Source organism: Oratosquilla oratoria, chromosome 6 (genome assembly GCF_046742065.1).
Source record: "Oratosquilla oratoria isolate Oo_2021 chromosome 6, ASM4674206v1, whole genome shotgun sequence".
In the NCBI taxonomy this organism is placed as follows: Eukaryota; Metazoa; Arthropoda; class Malacostraca; order Stomatopoda; family Squillidae; genus Oratosquilla; species Oratosquilla oratoria.
In genome coordinates this window covers 67998381-68013849 of record NC_134782.1, presented here as the reverse complement: position 1 = coordinate 68013849, position 15469 = coordinate 67998381, and the positions used below count along the sequence as shown (strand labels likewise).

At 37.0% G+C, this 15469-nt stretch overlaps 1 protein-coding gene across 1 annotated transcript in view; it reads right to left on the bottom strand.

Annotated features, from left to right (window-relative positions):
- Galphas (G protein alpha s subunit) overlaps nucleotides 1-8339 on the bottom strand; it is a 96952-nt gene extending 88613 nt beyond the window's left edge. The window contains exon 1 of the mRNA XM_076187170.1: nucleotides 7952-8339. Coding sequence (XP_076043285.1) covers nucleotides 7952-8090 — 139 coding nt within the window. The 5' untranslated portion in view covers nucleotides 8091-8339. The remainder of the gene's footprint in view (nucleotides 1-7951) is intronic.
- Nucleotides 8340-15469: the final 7130 nt, after the last annotated feature.

The following is a 15469-nucleotide window of genomic DNA, read 5'->3' as shown; positions in this document are numbered from 1 at the left end:
GTAATGTGGTGGAAGTTAGTATAGTCATGTTAGAAGTCAAAGTGACATGATGGTAGCATTAAATCGACTTAACCTCTTCATTACAAGTCAAGTATTCACGCACACATCAAGTTGACCAATATACGATGGTGCATCACAATATGGACATTACAAATATATAGTTACTGCTGTTATACTTGTTCTTTTTCACCCTGAATAAATATGTCATAGAAAATGTGATCAAGCCTGTTCACAGAATGTGGGTCACTCAGCTACAACAAAATAAATGTAATCAGGAAGCCAACGCTGGCATTCTAATACACCCCGCTCATGGCTCATGACACATACATGTTATTGTATGCAAGAGGTATATAAAAAAAAAAAAAGGGAGCTATACTAGTAAGCATTAATGCTGCAATTTACACAATACCCTAAGTCTGACTTATATTCAGTTGGGCAAGGATTAAATCAAATATACTGTAAAGTGTTCACTCAGGAGCATTAACATGGATGTTTTTCATAATCTTAAATGGACCATTACGAGAAATATGGACACATATGCTAATAACATACAAATATCACCTTTATCATAAGTTTGTCTTGGTTGTTTATGTCAGGTACATTTTGCATTTACTCATGAACATCGACATGTTTGTGGTGGAAGTTTTTCACTAAACTAAACACATTCTTAGAAAACTAAAAAAAAAATATATAGAAAGAAAAACATGTGCTCGTAAGACATAAGCCACCACTGCTCAACATCACAAGTTTGATTTGGTGTGTTACCCTGCATAATGAGGTTTTATAAACACATTATCCTAAGATTGAAGCTAAAGAAGGACAGTTACAGAAGACCTGAAAAAGAACAGTTTCCCGCACAGAGTGATCAATGTCTGGAACAAACTAAGCAGTGAGACAGTGCATGCCAGAACTATACACGAGTTCAAGAATAAACTGGATGTGGAGAGATACGAAAACGGGTCACAACGAGCATAGCTCCCATCCCATGAAATACAACTAGGTAAAACTAGGTAAATACTATTCTATGAGAACTAAGCACAAGGAACTCATGAAATATACAAGGAACTGATGCAGTTTTTCTTTTCCATCATGTGTAATGATGAAATATCCTGCATTCTCTATGCAGTGTTACATTGTTAAGCTGTTGGATATTCTTCACCATTCTCATCGCATTATCATAATAACAATTGTTGATCAAAATTTTCAACGACTGGAAACCCACAATCCTAGTGGCCAACTGTGGTCCTTGGGCTCTCCCACAGATCTCTCAGGGAAGAAACTTTGGATTGTTGTCCATGTTACTGAGTACAGAAACAGAAAGAGGAGAGCCATTACCACTTGTCAGGTCTAACTGTATATGAAAAGGTGGAAGGAATACAGTACTAGCTAAAAAATCTTGGGCCTGGTCCAGAGACCAAGTCGGGCTGCACATCCTGATGGAACTGTAGGTGTTGGTAGGTGTTGAAAATTGGGTAAAGAAACAAGTCTAACAGCCATCTCGCACAACCCCTCACTGTTCCCGCACATTCAACATCATCATCAAATGGGAGCATATGCCAGGGGACACATTGCTTTATTCACATGCTGATGTCAATCCTCATCATTCCTCTGAGCAAGACCCCATGCAGCCATCCTCCACATTCCAAAACATCCTCAGCAGGACCAATGGACTTGCCTTGGCTATGTGTTCAGTGGGCGTTCCCTTTGTTTCCTTCACTGGGGGTTTTGTGGAGTTCGCCCTGTGAGTGGGATCAATGTCAGAAAAGTAAGCCACATGTATAGCCAGTTGCTATTCACAAATTAAGTTGATAACTGGGCTTGACAGACTATCAAAGAAGGGTCAGTAGTATGATACATTCATTCCAGCAATACCACCATGATTCTATGAAGATAACTCGGTACCACTGATGTCACAACTTCTTTTCAAATCAGCATTAAATGTCTATGTCTCACAGCTGCAAGACCTGGATCACAAATGACTTGAAGATTTGGATCTTTGTCCTCCAAAGTATAAACATCACCATATACTTGGGTTCAGCAGATCTAACACCACAATGTCAATCCTTCAAAAGACTTCCTGGCTTGACCCACCATTGCATTACACCACCAAGATATGAGAAGCTTTTCAAGACCTCAATGTCCTTGCTACATGCATGGATACATTGAACTGTATCATTCAGTAAGCCCTCAAACACCAAAACACTGGAATTGGCCAAGGAAATCTGGTGTCCAAGTGATCTTAACTTCCTATGTAATGACTTATGGGCCACAACCAGAATTTCCCAATGACTCCGCAAATAGTTGAGCATTATAATTATCAGCAAAGACAAAGTTAGTGACCATAGTCAATGGATGCTATGCAATGACACTGATTGATAAGTGGCTCTGAGGTCATTTAAACTGAAAGATTTCATCATCCCTAGCAATTCCCTGAACATGCATGTCTTTATTTATCCTTATGAGGGCTCTAGTCCACCATTTCAATTATGTTTAGGTTCATGTCCACAGCTTATTTGGCTGCACAGTTTGTTTCTCTAAACATAAGTTTCTCTTGTGATGCAATGCTGCTACTCAACCTTGCATGCTCTCTAATTTACACCTAGCTTTCAGTTTCACATTTGGAATTTCCCAGTTCTTCCAGGTTCTCAAGTGTGCCAGGCACTTCAAAATTATTAGACAGTACATTCTCCTGGTCACAAATTTCATCTCATCCAAGCTTCTCTTGGTGAAACTCAGGTGGATTACATTTTGGGATTCACCTGGACTTTACACAGTTGATTGTTTTAACCTAGTCTATTAACAATCCAAAAAATCTCAGTACTCCAACAATCCCTCCAATTTTGAAGGATTCTTCTGTATTAACAATATATGAACAATCTCCTCTAGCATTCCTTCCCATGTTCATCATGGGAGTAAATGACTAATTTCATACCAGACCTGAGCAAGAACAACCCACAAAATATTTGAAAGCATTATGATATCTACGATTGTTATTATCATTATTATTTTCTGCCACAACTTAGCAAGTCAAAGCTGAAGTGCATCTTGTTAAGTATATAATTTAGTTTTAAAACCTTTGGCAAAGGATCCTAATTTCTGCTAAATACAATCACATATAGCACAGAAAAAAATTATAAAAAGTATCATAGATAAAGTTAGTATAGGGAGATCTTGGGCCAAGTCTGAAAACAAAGTTTCAGCCTCATCAGGACTATACCTCCAAATGGAGGCAAGGGAGTTGATGGATTCTCAAAAACAGGCAGTATCACAGTATTTTGCAAGATCATCACAAGCAGGTATCCATCACTGGTCCCTCAGGTAGTGAATCAGCCAGAAAATATTCATGATACACACACCTTTACTTCATACTAATTTGTGGGCTTACCCTAATCATATCAAACATGGGCAATTATAAACAGCTGAGTTAAAGTCCACAGCCACCCCATGCTATACCTAATTGTATTCATCTAACTTTAGTTCACAGGAAAGGAGCAATACTCATGGATGCCTACTTCTTACTCTCCAATTTATCATAACTAGCTTCAAATTCATGCATTGTCCAAGTATATTCCTAATCCAATGTCTGAGACCAAACAATCCAAGATCATCACAAGAGATTAGATTACAATTTGTTTGGTAACCCTCACTGTACTTATGTTTTCCTTACATTTCACCCCTTCCTTATATGAAACAAGGACAAAGCACTGAGAAATACAACATGTGTTGGCTCTACATATTAATCCATTCTTTTGCTTGGAAAATACAGTTACATTGTGTAAAAGACCAAAACTAGTTCTACATTTTTAGATAAATGATTTCTGTACTTTAGACTCACACCCTATGTTAAATGTTTTTCTTTTTTATAAACCAAAAACAAATTGTCTAGCACTAACCAGATTTGAATATGCAAAGGATGCCACTGTGGCCAAAGGGTTAGCTTAGTTTTTAAATCCACTATTCTGGTGACACACTATAGTGAATACAGGGATTTCTCAATTTATGTGAGGGATACGTTCCTGAGGGTATTGTGTACTGTAAAAATCACAAAATGAATGGTTAAGTTTTGCTATTGCTTACTTGATTTTTTAAATTGTATTATTCTAAATAATCCATGTAATATGTAAAAATTGCATTTTTTTTTTTTTACCTCATGTTATTCCAAAATCACATTCTAAACATGCATAAATCAAGAAATCCCTGTACATTGGTTTGGAGTTAGCCAGATAAAAATCTATAAAGGACACTACCATAATCAATCAAGGGTTATCATGGAACAAAAGAATTCTTATAGAGAAACTTTATCACCTTATATACCATTAACATTCTGCATGTCTCCATTTTAAGCTAGATCTAATCACCATCATTTCCCCAGAAATGAAAAGAAACCAAGTCAATCCAAATGCATTTATTTCATCTTACTGAATCTCTCAATATGGCAAGTAATTAAAAATTCTTAAAATGACAACTCCCAAACTTAAATGTGATCTCTGGAGGCAAACAATTACATTAACCCCAAGACTCCACAATACAAACCTATTCCTACCAAATTTCCATTTGATGTCTAAAAATATTAGTTATATGAACTGTGGTGGAAACTATGTTAAGACTCCATTCTTAACTAAGCAATAATTATCCACAATACATCCCTCACATGAATAGGACTGGTGTATGGCTACGGAAGTTTCCCTTAACTGAAAAAGTATGATAAATAAACAAGATAAATACATCAAATATGCCACACATGGAAATTATCACTATCCCTTGATAGATTGAGACTGGGAGTTACATGAATGCCCCTCTGCTAAACAAAAGTAACTCGGCAAGGATTCAAGACGAAATGTGGATACAACAGCTTCCTACACAATAATATAAGGGGGGGTCTCCCCTTGCTGACAGAAACATGGCAAGTCATAAGATAAACCAAGAGGACTGTCACTGCTTATTAGTGAATTAAAGCAGATTTAAAGCTTTGGATGGAAAGAGGCACTTTAAATGTCAACCAAATTCTCAGGCCTAACACCAGTAAAACAAATCTTCTATATATATTTTGATTTCTTGAGTTAAAGTCCTTGGGATTGCTCACAGATGTCCTAAAGATGAGATACACTGACCATCATACAAATGTGGGTCAATGGGGGACATATGGGTTAGTAGGGGGATGAATTGTGGATAAGTGGGGATAAGGTGTAGGTGAGGGAGGGATAATACGTCTAAGTGTGGTGTGCATGTCCAATTCTAGAGTATGTGACCTCTCTCTACAGTGTGGCCAATTTTGAGTTTGCCCTATTTTAGTGCTAGATTTTGTGCTGCCCAAATTCTATGTACTGTGATATATATATATATATATATATATATATATATATATATATATATATATATATATATATATATATATATATATATATTGTTGGTCATGCACAACTGGCTATTGGACTGTTATATTTTCTGTGTGTATGTTTTTTATTTGTATTTAATCAGCAATAACCAGTATCTCTATCCATTGGAACAATACTGCACCACATAGGTGTTGTTAAGGTGGAAAAGGATTTTCAAGAAGGGCAAGATAAAGTTGAAGGTGTAAATTAATTTTTAACCATAAAATAATATAAGGAGAATATAACATGTCTGGTTTTTATGTGTCTCACTACAATCCCTGCAAGTACATTTTTGCAGGGTTGTGATCTTGGGAAACATGGAGTCAAGATACTCAAAACTATTTGATTCTTCTGTATAAAGCCTGTCCCTCCACCATTCATGTTATATGACACCAGCCACCATAAAATCTATAATAGGCCTCCCTGATTTAAGGCTTAACCAAGAAACATTTCAACTAAGAGTGGATAGGCAAGGGACCCTCAAATAGATAAAAGAAACTGGAACAAGCAAGAAAACTATTCAAAAACAATAATTGGGTTAAATGTAGCATAACTGGTCTTGATCCTCTGATGCTTGGGGAAAGAAGTCCTTATGAATGAAATCACCCGACAAACATACACACACACAAAAAAAAAATACCTGCATGCTTTCATCTAAAATTCAACACCCTACTTGCATGTACTACAATAGTCTGGCTTACACCTTTTTTCCATACAATTCTACTCCATTTTCTCAAGTTAATAAACCAATTACAGACATAGCAGAACACTGATCATCATAACCTAACCTGCTTTCTTACAGCCCAGTGCGTACAACTTCCCTTCACTGTGGACATTCTACTTTAAGTTGTAAAATCACAACCTAACAGAAGAACTAATACCATGAGTTAATGAAACTGGAAATCTACAGAAGATGTCTGATTTGCCAATCAACTTTGAATCCATTTCTAACTACAAAACTACAGCAGAGCCTACACCATGTTTTGGCTTTACAAATTTGCCTCACAAATACACTGTGTCGGATAAAACAAGCTGCCAATTTTCTACAACCATAAATCCTTCCCAGTAAACAGCATTTCATATTATGCTGCATTTCATCAAATTCTGATATGCAGTGTTATGTGGTAAAACAAAGACTTGAAATATCAATAATAATAATAATAATAATAATAATAATAATAATAATAATAAATAACAAAATACAATACTAAATATATAACCCACATGCAAATTACCAATAGATACCTTCCTTTTGAAAATTTCATATTTGTACCACACCTGTTATTTATAATAAATACATAAACATCATTTCTCTAACCAACACAAAATCTAAAAAACACAACATTCTTACATATTCACACTTCCGTTTTATCTTAAAGTAATTCTTTAAAAAATACACATATGTACTAACATTATACAAATTGTCTCCCTTTATACTTTACTTAAATGAATAAACAAATAAATAAAATAATCATACAACTTTTGTTAGAAACATTTCCACCCAATATATACCTGATACTAGAACCCAAATACAGCCATGAATGTAAGATAGCATATATCATTAATAACATTTGTGATAAAACCATACATCACAACCAACCTATCCATAATACTCTTACTTCAATTTAGTGCTCAACAAATGAAGTTAACATCAAAATAAGAAGTTTCCCAACTAGTTCCAAATAATTTCTACCCAGTGTTGACACCAACACTTTTTATATTCAATGGAAAAAAACTAGGCTTTTGACATTGACCTTAGGTCATAACTCTAAACCATATTCAATATTCACCTCAACATTGCCTTTCATATTGAAGGCCCACAAAAACAACACTCATTCCACTAAGAATTTTCTTGTTTTTTTCTAATCTGGTCTTAAATAAAACTGACAAAACTGACCTACATAACAGGGTGCATAGCTGCATTTATATGCTCTAGTTACAAACATGAATCAATAACTCATTTGACCAACAATCCTTACTCCTGGAACTGTGCTCACCACCCTGTCTACAACCATCCAAAGCTCCCTGTTTATGCACTCGAACTGCTACCCCAAAATATTAATCGTGACAGCATGCGTATCTGATAATCCTAAACGTCCTCAAGGAATGGGTCTTGGCAAGACGGTGCTGACGGTGGACCCTCCCCCACTCGGCTCCACCACGAAAACATTACCCGACTCGCCACCACCCAACATGACCCAAGCTTACTGATTTTGGCACCCACTGTCATGACCTAGGGAAGCTATATGGCATGGGCAGGGCTGACAAGGGCAAGCGTGTCAGGCTCATAGATTGCTAGCTGACCAATGGCCCTAACTAGCCCTGGACAAACCCTCACCATCAAAACAGTGACCCGATCTGTCATGGGAGACGTAAGTTTTGGACAAATGACATGAGCGAGCCACTTGTTTCCTACAACAAACTGTCGCCTCTACCAGGAATTGTTGTTCTCTACATGCAATACTGACGTTACAAGTAGGGAAAGGGGTAGAAAGAAGACATTTATACACCAGCAAGGAAGTAGGAGACATCCAATATGGCTACCAAGCAGACGATATAGCTAGTGAGAACTGTACCTAGTAATAACAATCTGTGCGTGGCTCGGTACACTTGCTTGTCCACTTGGATCTGCTTGTTTATCCTCTTGTTGGCTGCTTTCCGCCTTTTGTTTTCTTCGGCGTCACCTATCGCCCCCGCGCCACCAAAACAACCCATGACATTAGTACACTCCTGGAAGAGAGGAGCTCCTAGCCGCAGAAGGCCCCGCGGCCCTGTCTCCTTTCCGCACCAGTTGCCTATTGTTGCGGCTTGGTTTTCTTCCGTCACTATGTCATGGGGCCACGTCTACATGTCACTGACGGCGCCGAGAGCCACCTGGGCCATGGATGCCGCGCGATGCTCCTGATTTCACTCGATCTCAGCCGGCCACCATCATAGCCAGACATCCGCACAACTTAGCCACATCTAGACTTCTGAAACGCATCCCCTTACCCTCCACCCGGATGTGACGTACCTGCGCCATGTAAACACAACGCCTTTCCTTGAACTTTTAAAGTTTCTACCAACGCCTCTTTAATTTATTAATTAATATTTTTACCTGATGAATAAAAAAATTGTGACCCGATTTATGCATCTTGCAAAAGAAAGTATTGATAAGCTCAGCAAATGTTCTAATAGGTCGGGCATATTGGAACAATCTGCGCGCACTGAGTTGCACCAGGGAGAAGGGTGGGACCATCCGACCAGGGTAACACTCCCACCGAGTACAGCTATAAGCTAACCATCGTTGATCATGTCATTGCAATCTTATTGCCTACACGCAACTAGGTTACTCTATATAGAGACGAACGCATCACCAACAGTGACAACTTTTCTATAAAGCATCAGAGATTTTATGAGATGAGGAAGAAGTCATCTTTGACGGGTGTCTAGCAGCATCTCTCGTAAATGATATGATCCGGACAAGTCCCGTCGGCAGTAGGTCAATCTCCAGTGGAGACCTATGGGTCATCCTTGTGCTGCCGACATGGATATCGTAATCGTGGATCTTAATGAACTACAGTACGGAACCCAACTGCGGCGGAGTGATTGCAAATGATGAAAACCCATTTAATACCCTCGTACGTCGGGCAGCATCGTAGCGAAACAGGTGTTCCCCAATCAGTGTTACGAGAGGAACTAGGCGCCAGGCAGCAGCGTACCTTCCCTCGGCGCCGCTCCCTTCAGCAGGAGGGTTGGGCGCCTGATCGCTTCATTCATACATTTGGGAGAAAACCTGTGGTCATTCTCAAAGCGGTGTGGCACCTGCAGGAACCTGACATCAGCCCCGTTTGTCGTGATTTTGCTGTATCCTCGTGTTCTAGCAGAGAACAAGTGCAGTCATCGTTGTAGGGGGTCTGTCCTCAGGGGCTACCTGTCACCGATCTGCTAGGGGAGCAGTAGGAGAACGTGTGTGAATCTCGGCACCCGAGGAGGACCGTTACTGCCTGTCCATTTAGTCCTCCCCTGCACCTGCATCTAGAGTCCTCCCCGAGGTCTATACCTTCTCCCAGGTGGCGCCCTCCCCAGGGGCTCTCGCCTCCACGGGGTAACCAGAGGAGGAGGAGGAGCACCTGCCCCTCCCTCCCTCGGGACACCCTGGTGTAACAGGTGTCGCACTATCTCTAGAGCGACCGCCTCGATCAAGAGGACAAAAACATGACGATTAATCAGCCCAAGGCGACCCATGTGTTCACCCTACCTCCCCCCCTCCCCGTACCTCCCATCCCTTGTCCCTCCCCCCCTCCCCGACCCCTCTTCGTGCACGTGCTTGAATCATCAACGATATTGACATAACATCATCATTAACTTCGCCATCGTCGAAATTAAAACAAAAGTAACCATAGACAACAATTTTAAATAAAAAATCATAAAACGACAAGGTTGAGGACATTTAGATTGTGCCTTTGTATGGGTTCTAAGACTGACGTGGTATTATCAAGTTACCGAAGACCCCCCCCCCCCACCCTTTCCCGTCCTCCCGCACCTTATCGCCAACGTCTTCAGGGACTTGCCTCTTGCCACCGCCTTCTTGCTCTTCCATTATACCCCCTGCCACCGCACGTTCACCATTATCCTCTATATATTTGGAGCATATATCAGTATAATATAGGTGATTATCACTACGTCCAGTTGAGAGTCACCATTACTTTAATGATTATCAAAATTCATTATTAGTTGTTATTGTTAGTTATTATTATAATGATTATTGTTATTAATATTACCAATATAATTATCATTATTATTATTATTGCTATCATTATTACTATCATTGTCATCAATATTATTTCTTATTTTATATACTTTTATCATTGGTATTGTACTTGCTATATTTGTTTGTTTTTTTATTCATTTTTATCTTGAGTTGGCCCAGGCCGGCCTACGGGGATACCCATCCACGAAGCACAAAAGAACTATAGTTATGGGTATTTATTTATTCATTCATTCATTTCCCTATTTATTCATTCCTTCATCTATTCATTTAATGGGGAACAGTAAATGTCATTCACCACCTAGTAATGATAATAACAGTATTAATGATGATGATAATAATATTATTGATAATAATAGTAATAGTTATAATAGTGATAATGGTAATGATGATAATATAAATTTGAAAAATATAGATCGATTCACTTAGTTCATGAACTCCTGTTTACATTCAGATTAATTTCTACTTTTTACCTGTAGTCTCCCCCTTCCACTCCCCCCCCCACCGAGTACTATCCTCTACCCCAGCGTCAAATACCCCTCAGCGTATTATTATTATCATTATTGTTATCATTATCCTCATTCTTATAATTATTGTTATTATCGAGTATTTTTCTGTGCATTCATAACCTATTTCATTTATTCATTCGCTTACTTGCTGAATCGTTTATCTGTCTTTTCAATTATTTGTTTATCAATTTATTTAATTATCTATCCATTTATTGACTGGCGAGGGAAAAAGACATAACAGGAAACAGCAGTCATTTGCTGGCACCTTCATTATTGCTTTAAATCACTAGGCGGCAGACAGGATAAAAGGACAATATGCCACCCGGTTAATTCAATGGGTCAGTTTGAACCGACCCCATTTCTTTGATCAAATTTCTTGGTAACTCCTTGTCCGTAGGATATTTTATTTAGGACGTTAGCGATACCCCTACAGACCACTCACTTTATAACTTTTTACTTAAAGAAGGGTCACCATGATCGTGTCACCAAGGATAGAAGTGTTGGTTATCACTGGCGCCCCCGATGTCATTTTTAAATTATCGGTTAACTTTGTACAACTACTGGAAGCGGTGAATTTATTTCATTCTGGCTAACGCTAGGTACTTATTTACATAATCAAAATCCTTCTCCATCCTACCAAAAAAGCGCAAGAATTGTAATGGAATAAGGAAAAAGTAATATATATATTATTTTCCCTTATCACCGGATACGGTGATGAACCACATTCAACTCCCTCCGTACCGTGCGAGACCCTGCCTTTCATCCTGCTTAATGTCACCAGGTTATTTCACCTCCGTGGTACCCCTTCGAGAGCAAAGGTGTGACAGCCTACTTGGCAAATCCCACCCTTACTGGGTCCCACTTTTCCTTTCTATTCTTGCTGCCGACACATAATCTTGTTCATTTCCTTGCCACCTCCCTCGGTAGCGTCTCTCCTCTTCGTCGATGACAGGAAACCGTTGGTACTGACAGAAAACTCGACAACATCGAGTTATTTCATATTCATAAATAAAGCTTTAATCGATGCATTATGCTAATATTGCAAATATACCTGATGGACAATAATACAGCAAAACGTTACCAGGATAAAATGACATTCTTGTGGTATCATCCAATTCAAGCGATGAAGACAGCTAAAAAATGTCGAAACAATTTAACAGAACAGAATATTTGTAATGCAACTGCCTTCCGTACCGGATGACATTTTTATGTCTTCCTTGTTTTGTCTTCCTTTGTTGATCTATTTTTATATATTTCATTATTCATATCTATTTATATTATCTAATTTTATTCCTATAAGATGCAACAAATCGGTTAACAATGACTTAATGACGGTATATGATTCACGTCAATCAACAATGGCTATAATCTTCAAATCTTGAGGAGTGATTAATTAATTATTATTGGGAAGGCAATACCATAGCGATACAAACATATTCGAATTCAAATATGTATATATATATATGTATATATATATATATATATATATATATATATATATATGTATATATATATATAATATATATATATATATATATTATATATATATACAGTATATATATATAATATACATATATACATATATATACATACATATATATACATATACATATACATATGTAATATATATATGTGTGTGTGTGTGTGTGTGTGTGTGTGTGTGTGTGTGTGTGTGTGTGTGTGTGTGTGTGTGTGTGTGTGTGTGTGTGTGTGTATTCCTGTTAAATGCTAAAGCACAAGTGGCGTCAATGATTTTAAGAGAACATTTCTCTAACTCTGTATTTCCTCTTTTCTTCATAATTGAAACTCTGTGGGAAATAGTAAAAGGCTTCAGAATGTTGATTCATTTTACCGACAGCTGTTTCAACCATTACAAATGGTCATCTTCAGAGTGATACACTACATCAAGACACCCATATTTGTCTTGATGTAGTGTATCACCCTGAAATGGTTGAAACAGCTGTTGGTAAAATGAATCAATATTCTGAAGCCTTTAATGATTTCCAACAGAGTTTCAATTATGAAGAAAAAAGGAAATACAGAGAGTTAGAGAAATGTTCTCTTAAAATCATTGACGCCACTTGTGCTTTAGCATTTAATAGGGATTACAAAGGCGGAGCATGCCGACAGGAGACCTTTTGATCCATATCTAGGTCGGATGCGAAAAAAAATTATATTAATAATAAAATAATAAATAAAAACTATAATAATGTAAATAACAAATAAAATACATAAATAAATGCATAGGTATACTTAAATAATAAACAAACAGGTAAATAGTAAATAATAATAAATTGACATATAACTAATAATAAATGAAAATCAGACAGACAAATGATAACAAAACAAAAACAAATAATATAAGATAAATTATAATCATTACAGCATCTTGCTTAGGTATTTATCTAAATGATTCTTAAAGCTTCGAACTGAACTACATTGCACTACCTGTGCAGGAAGTTATTTGCCCAAAACATATATATATATATATATATATATATATATATATATATATATATATATATATATATATATATATATATCTGTGTGTGTGTGTGTGTACAAATATATATATACATATATATAGATATGTGTTTATATATAAATATATATATATATATATATATATATATATATATATCGTAATTTCTTAATTTGTTTTTATAGATGTAAATTGGAAAATGTAGAAATTTTTAATAATATTAAAAGGAATATAACTACATTGCATAAGGGACAGGTCAAAAGAATAATATATTACTATTATTACTAGTTTATAGTACTGCCGTAAATTAGGAAGACAAGTATTTACTTCTACCATGGATTTTAAGTGATTTCCTCGGTATTTAGAAGAGTTCACATACAAGAAATGTGTACGGGCCTGATAAATCTGAAAAAAAAGCAGATAATTTTTTTTTAAATACCCATAATTATGTGTTATTGATATTTATCGATTCTAAATTCCTAGCAAGTGACATGCCGAATTGGCGGGAATCGCAAATCTCGGATCTCGCGAATCTCGAAACTCTAGAATCGCGAAATTTTGAGTAATGCGAAATTTTTATTCGAAGAGTCTCGAGAGAGAGAGAGAGAGAGAGACAGAGACTGTGGGGGTGGCACAAGATCTAGTGCAAGTTAATACCCGATTCCAGACATGTTTCGCACAAGGCTTCGCTCCTCTGAGGAAGCCCTTGGAAGAAACCAGTCAAGAATAAACTCGGATTACGAGTCGCGTCTTCTTCCACCTTCATCATATATGTATATATATATATATATATATATATATATATATATATATATTATATATATATACATATATATGTCTGTGTGTATACATATATCTATATATTTGTATATATATATATATGTATGTATGCACGCACACAAACACACATATGCATACACACACGCACACACACATATAATATATACATATATATATATACATATATATATATATATGTGTGTGTGTATTCACTTGGTCTTTGGATCACGTGTTGGACTCGTGATCGACAGCTATTTCCCTCCTGGAAGAGAGCTCAGAGCTCGTAGGTCCGATCTATGGGTAATGCTATGACCTTGCACACACACACACCCCCAACTCCCCGCCCACGAGAGTTGGAGTAACACCCCTCAGCGCTGCGATACTGATATTATTTCAGCCCCGGGCGAGGGTCGAACCCGGACCTCCGTAGTGGCAGGCCAGAGCTCTAACCACAGCGCCACGAGATGTGTGTATTTACCTAGTTGTATTTTACGGGAAGGGGAGCTATGCTCGTGAGGTCCCGTCTTCATATCTCATTTTATCTAAACTATTTTTAAATTCATGTATTGTTTTTGCACACACCACTTTCTCATCTAACTTGTTCCAACTGTCTATTGCTCTGTGAGGAAAGCTGTTCTTTTTCAAATCTCTTCTATAGTTGTCTTTTTTTATTTTCTTTCCGTGTCCTCTTGTATTTCTGTCATCCCATTTTATCAGATTCTCTCTATCAGTAATTTCTATGCCTTTCATGATTCTGTAAATAGCTATCAAATCTCCTCTCTCTCTTCTTTGCTCTAGTGTCTGTAGTTTAAGTTTTTGTAGTCTCTCTTCATATGATAGTTTTGAGAGTGTTGGTGCCAGTTTAGTAATTGCTCTTTGTATTCTTTCAAGTTTTTTTATACATTTTTTTGTACTTGGTGACCATATCGTTGCTGCATATTCCAATCTTGGTCTTATCAGGGTGATTAGGATTTTCCTCACCATTTCTTCATCCAGGTATGTAAATGCAACTTTGATTGTTCTTATTAAATTATAAGTTTCTCCAAAAATCTTATTTATATGTTTCTCAGGTGACATATTATTCATAACAATGACTCCCAGGTCCCTCTCATTTTCTACTCTTTTTATTCCTTCTTCTCCCAAATTATATGATCCTGTTATTCTGTTTTTGCTTTTTCCAAATTCCATTATACTACACTTTTTTGTATTGAACTCCATCTCCCACTTCCTACTCCATTCTTGTACTTTATTTAGATCTCTCTGTAGTGATTCACAATCCTCTTCAGTTTTCACTCTTTTCAGTAATTTTGCATCATCTGCAAAGAAGCTCATATAGCTTTCAATTCCTTCATCCATATCATTAATATATATAGCAAACATTATTGGGGCCAGAACTGTTCCCTGCGGGACACCGCTTATTACTTCATTCCATTTTGAGTGCTGATCTCTTATCACTACTCTCATTTTTCTTTCTTGCAAAAAGTCTTCCATCCAATTTAGCAATTTACCTTGTATTCCTCCTTCATATTCTAATTTCTTAAGCAACTTCTTATGTGGTACTTTGTCAAAAGCT